At 33.4% G+C, this 14,543-nt stretch overlaps 1 protein-coding gene across 1 annotated transcript; it reads left to right on the top strand.

Moving 5' to 3' along the window:
• Window positions 1-6,690: 6,690 nt before the first annotated feature.
• On the top strand, window positions 6,691-14,128 carry LOC129745947 (uncharacterized). Its single transcript, XM_055739346.1, has 2 exons — window positions 6,691-7,198; window positions 13,543-14,128. The coding sequence occupies exons 1-2, from the start codon at window positions 6,763-6,765 to the stop codon at window positions 13,995-13,997; spliced, it is 891 nt and encodes a 296-aa protein (XP_055595321.1). The 5' UTR covers window positions 6,691-6,762; the 3' UTR covers window positions 13,998-14,128.
• Window positions 14,129-14,543: the final 415 nt, after the last annotated feature.

The raw sequence follows: 14,543 nt of genomic DNA on the forward strand, positions 1-14,543 counted from the left end.
TAGTGAAAATCCAATGTTTTAAGCTTGTAAACAAATGTTAAGGACCTCTTTTCAAGATCTACCCGTAGAATGGAATACCTATTTAAGTTTTGTTTTGTACTTAGAAATTTCTAAATAGATTTCCGCTGAAACCTTATAAAAGACTTCCTCTGTATGTTTTCAATGTGCTTTTTAAGTTTTCTTATAATTGGATGGTAGAATTGAACACATCGATGATAAATAATAACTTAAAATTTAAAAATTTACAAATGAAATTGAATTGTACAAAACTAAAAACTTCAGATTAAATTACTAAAAGTCTCGTGCATGGGATTTGGTTGCATAAAATGGACGTTTAATTGTCCTATTCCCATTGTAAACTTAATTTCTACATGGCAATAAAAGTGTCGAGATCGCAGCCTTGAACTTACAACACAACCTTCAGTTTTATTAATTGATTCCCTATGAGAAGTTCGAAAATATGAAAATGGATGGATCCTAAAAGCTGGAACATTAGTTTTCAGTCCAAATAGTTATTCAACTGAAGAAGTCAATTCATAATGAACATGAATTAATGTATCCAAACTTTACACACTGCATATTATAGTAGATTCTCAGTCACTGTTCTTCTCGATATATTCCTATTTATCCTAAATGAAGGCTCATTATTGCAATCAAATGCCTCACACCGGTACCACGTGCTTTGAACAGTAGAAGGAAAAAACATCCGCCAAAATTTTCCTTTTCAAATCTATAACGCTCAGCAAGCTTTGATTTGCTTTCCAGTACACGTGAACTCTGGATAGTCGTTTCTTACGCCCGGCCCATGGTGATGGTGAAAACAACCCGCACAAGGAAACGAAAATCGGCTGCCAAATGGGTGCCATGACTTTTGATTTGTGGAAATAAAAACGAAAGTTGTATGGGAGGGTCCGTTTTCTTAGGTGGGAGGGGCTCAGAACTTTCACTAAAACCTTACCGTGGTCCAAATAAATCTCTGTACCAAATTTCAGGCTGATCGGTTGAGCGGTGTCGATTTGTATAAGGTGCATACAAACATATACAGTCCAACTCATCTTTATATATTAGACTAGCTGATTTTACCCGGCCTTGCTCGGGATCACATAAAACATAAATCAAAATGAGTCATTTGACTTTTTGAAATTTTGTAAGCTTTTTGTTCATCATCATAACCAATTGGACCATGTTTGGCCATGTAAGCTATGTGAGTTTTGTTAGTCTTCTTAAAGTTTTAATTGGGATTATTAGAAAAAATTATCGTTTTCATATTATTGAACTAATAGTTTTTAGGTTTGCTAATGAAAATTTGAACTGATTTCCCTTGAATGCTTATCCTTTCTATCACAAAAAAAACATTTCAATCTAAGGTTTCCAGGTTGCCCGGATTTATCCGGTCCGGCCGGTTTCCCGGATTTTGTTGCAAAAAGCCCGAATTTTGCCAGGATTTATTCACAATATTTTTAAAACGTAACTTAAACTGAGATTTAATTAATTAAATTTTTCATTTTTACGTTCAAATAGAAGTTTTAAATGGCAAGTTTTAGAAATAATCATAACTTGTGTTTGGAAGCTTGATATACAATTTAAAATCTGCTGATGTGGTTTGTTGAAAAAAAAGTATTGCAAGTATATTTCTCGTTATTTTAACTGAATAATTCCGCGGTTTGACCAAGTTTGCCTGGATATTTGAACATTTTGAAATCAAATGCTGGATTTTGCCAGGCTTTTCGATAAAATTGGCTGGATATGTCCGGTTTCGATACGTTCGGGAAAAAATTCTGGCATCCTTATTTTCCACCCACCATTTTAGGAAGCTTGAATTGCATTACTCTTTTTATTATCATCAAATGATAAATTTTTTTTAATCTTTTCTATGTGTTATCTAGTGAAAATCCAAAGTATTAAGCTTGTAAACAAATGTAAACGACCTCTTTTCAAGATCTCCCCGTAGAATGGAAAACCTATTTAAGTTTTATTTCTAAATAGATTTCCGCTGAAACCTTATGAAAGACTTCCTCTGCATGTTTTCAATGTGTTTTTATAGTTTTCTTATAATTGGATGGTAGAATCGAACACATCAATAACATGATCAATAATAACTTAAAATTTCAAAATTGACAAATGAAATTGAATTCTTGAAAAATAAAAACTTCAGATTAAATTGCCAACATTCTCGTGCGTTTAATTTGGTTTGAACTTTTTGCATCAAATGAACGTTTAATTGATTAATTCCTATTGTAAATTAAATTCCTACACAGCAATCAAAGTTTTTAGATGGCAGCCTTGAACTTATAATCCTCAGTTTTATTAATTTTTTTTCCCTATGAGGAGTTTAAAAAATTTGAAAATGGTTGGTTCCAAAAAGCTAGAACTTTAGTTTTCAGTCCAAATAGTTATTCAACTGAATAATTCAATTCATAATGAACATGAATTAATGTATCCATACTTTACACACTGCATATTCTAGTCGATCTTTAACCACTTATTTCTATAAGGCGAATAGTTTTTTTTTATCCTAAATGAAGGCTCATTATTGCAATCAAATTCCTCGCACCGGTATCACGTGCTTTGAATAGTAGAAGCAAAAAACACCCGCCAATTTTTCTCCGCTCTAATTTTTAATGCTGAGCAAGCTTTGATTTGCTATCCAGTACACGTGAACTCTGGATGGTTGCTTCTAATGCCCGGCCCATGGTGATGGTGAAAATAACCCCGCCAAAGGAAACGAAAATCGGTTGACAAAATGGTGCCATGACTTTTGATTCGTGGGAATAAAAACGAAAGTTGTATGGGAGGGTCCCTTTTCTTAGGTGGGAGGGGCTCAAAACTATTACGTCGACCATTCTCATGTCCGTTTACATCATTATACCAAATTTCAAGCTGATCGGTTAAGCGGTGTGGATTTGTATAAGGTGCATATATATATATATACAAACATATACAGCCCAACTCATCTTTATATATTAGTGTTAGATATTGTGTTTTTTAAAACCAAATTTCAAGTTTAAATCATGAATTTGATATAAGTTTGCATCAAGCATGTTTGATCCCTAATTTTTTTTTAGCTCTTTGTGTTTTTTAGCGAGAACTTGAATTATTTTCATCAAAGGTTAAATTTTTTTAATTTTCAAAAGAGTATGGAAGATTTGGCTTGTTTGGTTTGAGCATAGAATAGTTTTTTTTTGTAAGAAATGGAAAGCTCTCCTAAAAAAAGCTTATTTTATGTTCAAATCAATTAAGTTGGATCTACCAGACTCTTAATCAAATTCAAAGATTTTAACCATCGATGAAAGCGAATTTAGTTCATATTTTTTGGGTTAAGGATAAATTTTCGAAAGTTACAATTTAATACGAAAACTTTTAATGTAAATTTTATGTTGTTTTAATGTAACTAAGAAATGAATAATATATATTTAATTAAGTTATAACAAAATTTGTTTAGCTTTTTTTGCATTCGTGTATTGGGAAAAAAATGAAATATAGGTAAAAATCAACCACCAAACCAACTCCGCACCAAACCCAATTGCACATCAATCGCTGTCGTAAATAAAGTAAAATTTAAATAAAAACTTTTTCAGTTTATGGATTTCTCACAAAATTTCACAGGTCTTTTAGAAATAAGTCTCCTAAACATTTCGTAACAAGTTATTGTTTTAAAAAAATCTCGTTTTTAAATTGATATTTTTCTCTTCTGACTACAAAAGACATAATTTTTTTTTGCTATTTGTGCATTCCGAAAATTTTTAGAAATGATTAATGAAAATCTTTTCGTAGCTTTTTTTCAATTTTTTAAACAAAACCAATTAGGTACATAATTTAATTAACCTTATTTTTTTTTAATAAGATTGAAATTCAAGTTCAAATAACTAGGTACGGTTTTTTTTGAGCAATTTCGGAATAAAAAATTATAGTCGGGAGATTGGGTGGATAAAAATAAAACGTGGCCAATAAAGGGCGGACACGAAATTATTGCGACACATTCAACAGGGCATAACTTTTTTACCATTGGGAAAAAATCAACCAAATTTTGCACACTTTTTCATTGTTGTGTATTGTTTACATGCTGTCAAACTCGAAGTCGTGTTGTGTTATTCGATTCAATGAAAATGGAAGTGAACCAACACAAGTTGAGAAAACAAATTTTTTACAAACACCTGGAATTTTCTGACCTGTCGCACCGCAGTTGGGAAAAATATTGAACATTCACCATTCAACCGTCTCCAAAGTGTTGAAGCGGTTCCAGGAGCAGTTGACGTTGAACCACTTCAAAGGAGCTGGAAGAAAACCGGGACCGGAGAACAAAAAGACGGAGGGAAAGGTAAAGAGGATGATTAAAGCAAATTCCAACGTCTCTAGCCGTGATTTGGCTAAAAAGATCGACATGTCGCAGAGCTACGCCCAGAATGCAAAGTAGAGAGCTGGACTACTTACAAATAAGTTACAGAACTTCCCATACCGCGATGATCTTAAACTCGGGCACGCAAACTCTATGAGAAGATGCTGACAAAATATGGCTGCTGTGGGATGGACGACGAAACGTATACAAAAGCCTATTTTAAGTAAAATCTGGGGTTGGAGTTCTTCACCGGCAAGAGCAAGTTCGATGTGGACGACAAATTTAAGATGAAGAAAATGTCGAAGTTCGCCTCCAAATATCTCGTTTGGCAAGCCATCTGCTCTTGCGGACTGAGGAGTGAGCCTTTCGTGACAAAGGGCACAGTAAATGGCAAGATCTACAAATCTGAGTGCCTCTAGAGACGCATTTTTCCGTTCTTGCAGCAGCACGACGAAGCTCCGCTATTTTGGCCAGATTTGGCATCATGCTTCAAAAATTGTCATGGAGTGGTATGATTGTCCATTTTGTTCCAAAGGACATGATCCTGTCAAACCGTCCGGAACATGTTAAGAAAATGGAAAAAAGGCTCCATCGACTAATTTTTCTATGAATTTTTGAAGTAAATGTATGTGTAAAACTACCCTGAAATTTTGGTTTGATTCTAAACATTATAAGAAAATTGGCATGACATTTTCAGTGTCGCAATAATTTCGTGTTCGCCCTTTAGTAAAATTAACCTAATTCTTTCGATTTTTTATTTTGTAGCAAAGACCTACAAACCTTCCGTTACATTCTTTTTAGATATTGATAGATTATATGAATTCGAATAACCTCCCAGCCATCCCCTAACATCATAGGACCCAGACGATGGCTTTCGCATGATGTGTTTGGCAGCCCAAGGATCTAACTAAAAATCAACAGCTGAATATGGTATCCTGTGGCTTGGTAAGATCTTTCCTTTTTATTCTTAATATTTTGAATGCGCCCATCATCCGTAGTATGATACTTGGGGAGTAGGTGTACAGGCCAGTCTTCAATCTTCTCTTGTCCTTTCTCGAACTGGTGTTATAAGGGGTTAGTTTATTATTTTGAACTGCATTCAGTCCATATTCAGCCGAAGTGGGTATAATGCAGTGCATGATGGTCTAACTAACGTCTTATGATCGCTTTCTATTCTACGCTGCCTATTCTAAACTTTAAATTTTCTTCAAATTTCAAGCGTCAGCTCCCCGAACTATTCAAACGCCACAAAAAAAATCTGAATAAAAAATTAGGTATCTCTGAAAATTTGCCTCAGTTGTTCTAGGTTCGATTTTTCGTGAATAGTGCGTTCAATAGAGGAGAGTCTCCTATACAATGTGGTAAATTTTCAAAGATGCCGATTTTTTAACGGTCACACTGACATGACAATTAGAAAAAATCCGTTCAATTTTTAGCTAGAAGCCTACTACCGTCGCATTACGCGGCAGCAAATCGAGCATGAAAATTTAACTTAATAGCTTGTTCTCCAACCTATTCAGTCCGTTCGAGTAGTCTGAACTGATCGATATTTATCAAATGTCTGGTTTAATTTTCCAGCCGGGCTACAACATCGATCGAAGCGCCTGTGATATCGATATTGCTCGTTAATTTTCGAGCAGCCAATAATCGAAATCGATTGTCCAGTCAGTGTGGTCAGTGCTGTTACTGTTCCTTTATTTATAAACGCGCTTCCAATCCAATCATCCAAACGTATTGTTCAACGTAGCTCCCTGATAGTGTAGAGCCGTAAAAGTCGAAAGCAATTAACTACTGATTGGCTATGAGTCACATTGTATGCTGATGATGTTTGCTAAGGATTCCAAGAAGACTCGGTTTTCCCCATCGGTTATAGTTTTTTTGCACCTACCAATATATTTTTCAAAAAATCTCTGCACTCTCTCGGCATCACTCTGCGGATTATGTTGAAGAGCTGTTGATAACCTGTTAGTATGCCGATGCATCTTGATCAAATACGCGCCAAATAAATACTGAAACATGGTGAGTCCCCATTTCATCATCGATGTGTCGTCCCTAAGGGACGCCCAAAATTAAATCAGTTCACTTATTGTTGTCCATATATATGAAATGAGCAATTTATTCAATCATCAAGTACAGAGGATCAATGTTTTTCGATAATAACTGAAAATATTACGTCGAGTGTGATCATACCACATCAGGCTGCTGCCTCGCGAACTCACCAAAACTTCTCAACTGATCTCTCAAAACAACACATCAATATGTTGATAATAGGACTGAGACCAGTTGGGTGAATCATAGGGTTGATTATCTGGTCCTGAACTTACGTTTGTTTTGTATATTAAGCCAGCTGCCGGCGATCGACCGAAGTCAGTTAAGAGTAGAATTTGTTCGCGTACACTGTGTCGTTAGTTTTGTGTTCTTCTAAAATGATTTTAAACAAATCACTGCCGAAGTTGTGTTTGCTGGCCCTGCTGCTGGTGCTTTGTGCTAGTTCCCTGGCGGAAGGGCGTCGTCGTAACCGATATCGAGGTCACCGGAGCCGACCTCGGGACACTCGGGTCCGAATCGAAATCTACCAACCGAAGGGCATAATGGTGTGGTACCCGAAGCGACCCGGAATGACCCTATTCGGCATCGAGATCTATCTTAATCATGAACCATCTATGATGTGGCACCATGACAGTGCGGAAGAAGTGACCTGCGATATCTGCATGAATACCACGGAAGTTTCGTACGGGAAGTTCATCTTGCGGAACGATGACGCCATCATTCGGGGAGGAGACCGGCTCTCGTACAATGTTATCAAGCAAAAGGTCAACGGGTCGGCTTACATCTCCGCGAGCAACGAGTTCTTTGTGGCAGGTGAGTTGTTTGCGGATTGCAATTCCCAGAAGAGAGTGTAAGGCCGAAGGCCGGAGAGAGGCTTATCGCTAAAACATAATGGCGGTCTAAGAACAAAAGATTTTCGAACTGTTTGCTAAGAAAGCCTGATGATTTGTTTAGTTGATCTGTTGCTAAACTAAGCTTGCCAAATTGCTCAGTTTTTCCGGACCTACCCAGATATTTAGTAAAAAGTTTAAGAACGGTCGGCCAATACGGCCGGCCCGGATTTTGTTGAAAAATTGTCCGAATTTGGCCCGGTATTTTTTTCACTCTATGAAAAAAAAACGCACAACAAACTTATATCGAGTAACTGTTGAAAATTTTGAAACCAACTGCCCTGATTTTGCCAGGTTTTAAGTTCAAATAGTCCGGATACGTGCGGGAAAATTCCAGAAATCTTAGTCTAAGCTAATAAAACTTTTTTTTATGTAAACTTTTGAGTTTGAATAATGACATGCTGCTTTCCAAGTTAGAACTCAGACTTCCTGATCTTCTTTTCGATTGCACTCAGAGTACTGAATTAAAACAAATCAATTCCGAGTTATCACTCAAGCACGGAACCTTGCGGTATATTTTGGACTTGTTCTTCTGAGATTTGAACTACTAATTCTAATTTTTATTTAATACTGCTGAATTGAAAAATAGTAGCAGCAAAATGGGAGGAACAAGAACGTGAAAACATTGTTCATTTTTAACATAAAATATTATCGCTTTGCAATTTGTTGCTATAGTATTTAGATACCAAGTCAATTTCATGCCTAAACAAATGTGATTTTGAAACACTACAATAGTGTTGAGTTAGTTTTTAAGTTTAGTTTTGTACCGTAATCCGGGGTAAGATTGATCATTTTTTTTCCAATATTTTTTGATTATTTAAGGGGAATTTGGGAAATTTCATATTTTTAAAACCAGTACAGGAATCTTATGAACGTAAAACATGGTTGAAGAAATTTATAAGACTACTTTAAATTGGATTTAGAAATCGATTTCGTCTCTGTTCAGAATTTGATGCTTTGGAGTAACATTGAACAGTCTCTATTTTGACGGTTTTAACGAGTTTCATGATCATAAAGTATACAAAACACCTTCCTAATATTTACAAATGCTAGTTTATCAATTTCACATTGCTTTTTAACGTTTTCTTTTAAAAACTTTTATAACCGAAAAAGAACAATGATGCTGCATACATTAAGGGGCAAAAATTATAACAGTTGTCAAATAGTTTTAGCTTCAAAATAGAAATGAAATTTTACCTTCACACATTATCCTAGGCCCTCCCACTATTTCCATTTTCAATTTTCCTTCAAAGTTAACGATTTGATAGGGTTCCTATCCATTTTTCCAATTCGGGCTTACTCTTGGAAAATGTCCTTATTTTTTAAATATAAAAAAATTATCATTGAATTTAATAGTCATTCAATGATAATTTTTTATATTTAAAAAATAAGATTATTTTCAAGAGTAAGCCCGTATTGGAAAAATGGATAGGAACCCTATCGAAGGGTTAACTTTGAATAAAAAATGGAAATAGTTGGAGAGCCTTGGAAAATGTGTGAAGGTAAAATCTCATATGCATTTTGAAGCTAAAACTATTAAGCACTATAATTATACATTTAAAAAGAAAAAAAGTTGTTCTTTCACATTCATGGTATCATCAGGAAAGCTGTTTGTTTGCGAGCCTTAGATAAAATAGATATTTTAGGATGTTGAAATTACAGTTTTCCTAACAGAAAAAATATTTTTATTACAAACCAAATTTTGCCTATTTGATACTCAATTATTAGGCTTTCAAACGTAGAAAACAGTTTTCAAAAATTCAATCTATAGACTGAGTTATGATAATGTGGAAAAAATTATTGTTGGTCAAAGATACCCCAGTGATCAAAGTTACCCCGTTTTACGGTATCAAGAATACTATCTCATCTAACGCTAACGCTATTTTACTGTTGAAAACCAACTGATGATATGATGATATATTTTACCAAAATTTATCTTAAAAGGCTCAGAACGATGTGCGTTAATGGTATTTGTTAGTTCCTTAATCTATCTTCAGTGAGGATGGATGGAAAAAATAGTGAATCCAGGAAATTTGGATTTAGAAATTGATTGGTTTTTTTTTTCAACCCTGAATTTATGCAACATCCATGTTTGAAGAGATTAAGTTCTATATTTTGAATATTCTTGTTCTGGAATCCGACTTCCGCATTTAGTACCTCTTCAAGATTTATAATTTCATCCTCTAAGTTTTAGTTTACAATTTCAGAATTAAAATAACTCAGATATGAATATTTGAAAAAGTTGTCAGAATTATTTGAATATGGAAAATAGATTTTTCTACGTTTCGAAGATTTATTTCCGAAATCTGACTTCTACATTGAGTTGTATATTGGATTTCGCATTTATATGTTAAAATCTTTGCATTATATTACAAATTACGAATTTTCAATACCTTAGATCAGGAATGAGCAAACGGAGGCCAGCTAAGCTTATCTCAAATTAAATTTATTTCACGATTTTATTCTTCGATAGATTGTTAATTATCATAAAATAGTCCTAAATCCCTACTAAAAATTATATATCAAAAACTTGATATGTAAGTCACTTGTTTGCAGTTGCATTTGTCCCATAATCATACAGATTGTTGGCTTTTTTTTTAGGATTTATGCTTTTCATTGAGTTTTTTTAAAGGCATAGATATAATCATATGAATTGGAAAAACGTTATGTAGGAGTTATTTGAGTCTAGAGTGTCCATTTCCCGGCCATTTTCCCGTTCCCGGGAATCGGGGAATCTGGTGGCCTGTTTCCCGGGAATTCCCGGGATCCCGGGAAATATTCAAAAACATGTGAAATATATGCATTCCGATTCAAATATACATAGCTTATCGAACTTTTCGTGCATACAAGCTCATAATTTGTTCAAAATGTACTATTCATAATTTTTTTAACTTTTTTTAATCAAATAAATTAAACTGTTTTCAGCAATGATATATTAAAAACAGTCTAGTGAACTATAAAATAACCTGAATAAGTCAAATGAAAAATTCATCCATGCTATAAGGGGTTTGTTAAAAAATATGTTTTATTTGTTTGATTATTATATTCCAACTATTTTTTGTTTTTCTGAACACTTTACATATTTGCTCTTATATTTGCTTCATATTTGAAACTATTTGAGGATTTGAAATTCATCTGGCTTCCAAAGCCAAAGGAAAACAAGTGCATGATTGTTACTTTCGAGAATCTGTCACAATTTTTCATATACTTTTCGAACTATTGTAGGTTTTCATTCAATGATTGAAATTGAGGCATTTTACTTCAAAACTAGCTAAAGTTAGGGCCGTAGGAAGAACCGACTCATGGGGGGGAGGGGTTTGGTAACTGACTTTAACCTATGATGTTTTGCCCAACAGCGTACGAAAAAAAAACAAATTATATTTGTTACTATTTATATTACTATAGCCTAAAGGATGAGCTAATTTTCGGATCAAATTTACGGCTATAAAATTTTCGGATCAAATTTACAAAATTTCGGATCAAATTTACTTGATGCAGACTTAAAATAGGTAAATGTATGATTTCAGTTTGAAATTTAGCTTTAAAATCCTTCAATATCAATCATGTTAATCATTACACTGAGAAAATATAGAATTTTGTACAGATTTTTAGGTGAAGATCAGATACTTATTTTTGTTTAACAGGAAATATTTTTCATAAAGAATTAATTCCATAATGAAAATCCTGTGGCTAATTTTTTTTAAATATAATTTGGATTGTTTTGCATAAAACAAAACAAAGAAAACTAACTTAAATTCTACTTTATATCTGTGATTTTTAGCTGAACTGTGTGTACAAACTTCGTCTGATTAAAAAAATTTATCTGGAAATGGACAAGCAAATTTTTATGTTCATATTCTCTTGAATTCCTTTACAATTTTATGTTGATTGAAAAACTCGTTCACTCATTCCTGAATTTTAAATCTGAATACTGATCCTGAAATCAAAAATGGAACTGTTTCAAAATTTCTATACCATTTCTGAAATGTACAAAAAATACGATTTCCGAATCTCAAATCTAGATCAGAATTTTTTGAGCCAAGTTTAAGAGCCATCATTCATGAATCTTTTATTTAAATTCTGTATCGCTGGTTTAATCTTAATTTTTTAATTACTTATTTTTAATCTGTATTGTGAATTAGAATTTAAATGTGAATATCAAATGATGATTCTGAATCTGAGTTTTCAATTTTGGATTGCCACTTAGAATCTTTTAATGATAATATTTTGTGTTAGAATGAAGTTTGAGATTTAACATATAAAAAAAAATTAATCTTTTTTTCATATTCGGAAAATTATTATCAAAATGTTGAAAATGCAAATGATTTTCGAAAAACATTATTCAAATTTGATATGAAATGCAAAACCTTATCAGGATTTCAAAGCAGATTTTTATTCCTAATTTCTTATGATTATTCGAACTGAAAATCAAGAATCCTAAACTTGATAAGGAATCAGAAATACGAAAATATGTAGAAATACAATATTGGTTATGGGAATATAGAATCAGAACCTCCAAAATGAGTTTAATTTAAAATGTAATGTTCAGACCTGAATTTCTATGATAAGGTTGCCAGATTGTTCAACAAATAATATAAATATGCCCAGATATTCATTATCAAATTTGGGAAAAATCCGGTCTGACCCGATTGCCCGAATTTCATTGGAAAAGCCGGGTTTGTTCTTACTCTCATGTTAAATCAAACTTAAAAAAATTGAGTTGTAAAATATTCTTTATTCATGCGTCCAAAATTGTTGGAGCAAGTATAAAAAGAATAATCAAGAAAGGTTTTTTCAATTTTTTTTTCATGATTTTTGATGAGCCATTCCTAAGTTTTGATCAAAATTGCCCGATATTGCCTGGATTTTGGTAGAAAATTTTGAAATCAAATACCCGGATTTTGCCTGGTTTTTACATAAAACAGCCCGTATTTGTTCGGCCCGGATACGTGCTGAAAAAATTCTGATAACTTTAGTCTATGAACAAGATAGAAAATTTGGAAAAACTGTAGCAAAATTTTGAACTTGGGATGGGTTTTTGAGGTTTTGGCATAAATTTTTAGTCTAGATTGTTTATCTTGAATATATTTACTCTAATATCATAATTTGATTATGGATTTAAAATTTTGAGTGTGGTGTAGAATACCTCACTTGCTTTTTGGGACTCTAATGGGGAGGGGGTTAGGGGGGTTAACAAGGTTACTTTACCTCGTATGACGGATTGGCTTGATGATTTCACCTACAAACTATATATTGCTTTCATTACCCCAAACCAACACTGTTGGTGTATAAACATTATTCGGACAATCACCAATTTTTTAAAATAAATATTTTTATAATTCACTTATCTGTTTGGGACAAAATGCAACAAAATTAAAATCAGAACTAAACCTCATAAATCTCGTTTCCATATGCTGGAATATGATTGTTTTGCATTATGCGTTGGTTAACATTAAAATTTCATCCATCCTAAGATTGATTTACATGATTTAAGATAATAGAATATTTTGTTGTATTTTTTACCCCTAAATGTATGCAGCAGATTAACACTTTTTTCTTAAAAACATTTTTGACTGAAAAAATGTAAAATTTAATGCGAATAAAACCAAAAATTACTGGAATTGGTGCTTTATGCGTTATGAAATCACAAATGTATCAAAAACTTTAAATTTACAAACGTTTTCATTGGATTTTTCATTAATTACAGAGTTTGTTGCAACTTACCCCTTTTTCTTAGTACGGTGAAAATCGCATGTTTTTGTTAATTTGAAAATAACTGGTAAAACCAATAATTTTTCTGACTACGTCAGTTTGGTGTCCCATCAACCTTAAAACTTTTGATGTATAAGAGGTATGATTATCTGTAAGCATCAAGATTTTAGAAGCCATTGAAGTTGAGAAGTGTTGCATGTTGCCCCAGTTGACGGTATTCTACAACTTTGTAGTGTAAAAAAAGCTCTATCTATTGAAATAAATAAGTTAGAATTTTCATTTTTATTTTATAGTGGACTTTCACTAATTTTCAATGCTTCCGAGTTACGAAGCATGTTTGAAAAAGGAAATGTTCTGAAGACTCTTAAGAGATAAAATGAAAAACAGAGGCGCTACGAAAAAAGTTCCACTTTTAGCCCTTTCGGAACACTGCGCATCGTATTATTCTATTCGCTTTTTTAATCTAATTAAATGTTCAACTTTATTATTGTAAATATATTATTTCATTAATTGTCTCTCATCTGATTCCTTTATTTTTTTTTTTTTTTCAAACAGAGAACCGCATAAGATCGACATGCAACCGACAAGTAACGACCCCTCCGACTACGGATCCCAGCACCGTTAACATGCTGGAAGATGATATCTCGGTCCTGGAAAACGTAGTCTACGATGTGTTCCAGCAGTGCCGCAACGTTAGCGATATCACCAACAATCTGTTCATCAACGTTCGTCCGGCTTCGGATACTCGGATGGACTCCAAGCAGCTGTACGCAAGCACCAAGGCAACGCTGGAAAAATTGTTGCCCCAGTTCGATTGGAACCTTACTCTGACCAATGCCTATTACTACGACGATGGGGTAGCCTTTGAGGTTAGGACCCTGATTGACAAGCTGAAGATTCTGCGCAGAGCCAAGGACTTCGTCCAGTACACCATCCAGGATCTGGACGAAATCGGCATGGTCGACGAGGATAATGAAATTACGGTTTACGATATCGACAGTTATGAATAGTTTTGAATCATATGGCTTGAATTTTTAATGATTATAAACAAAGGTACATGAGATGATTAAAATCTGCTTTTGAAAGTATGAATATATGACAATAGATTTTAAAGTAAGGAAAAAATAAACGATTTTAATACCAAAAACATTTCTGAATCTCTCAAAAGAAATCAAGTCTTAAATCAAACATTTGAAACCGTTGATTGCAGTGTTTGCCTAAAGCTAAAATAAAAAAAAAATTGTCTGCACAGTATTAAATAATTACATGTTATAACCTGCAAATAAATGGAACAAGTTATTTCTACTAAATTTACATGACTTACGACGTAATGTAAATTCCCGAAACGAAAAAAATGCTATTGTGAATTTACATGACAATAACAATGAAACCGTACCGGCTTTTAGTTTTTGAATCATTATTTTATCAAATTCTTGCCATCAGCTTAATAACAAAGCATGCCAATGGTTTAAAAGATGTTCATAATGTTTATGATTACTTGAAATCCACGAGCTCCAGATTTGATACAGCATTTTCTTCGCGCATCAAATCGAACT

Source organism: Uranotaenia lowii, chromosome 2, assembly GCF_029784155.1.
Source record: "Uranotaenia lowii strain MFRU-FL chromosome 2, ASM2978415v1, whole genome shotgun sequence".
Taxonomy (NCBI): domain Eukaryota; kingdom Metazoa; phylum Arthropoda; class Insecta; order Diptera; family Culicidae; genus Uranotaenia; species Uranotaenia lowii.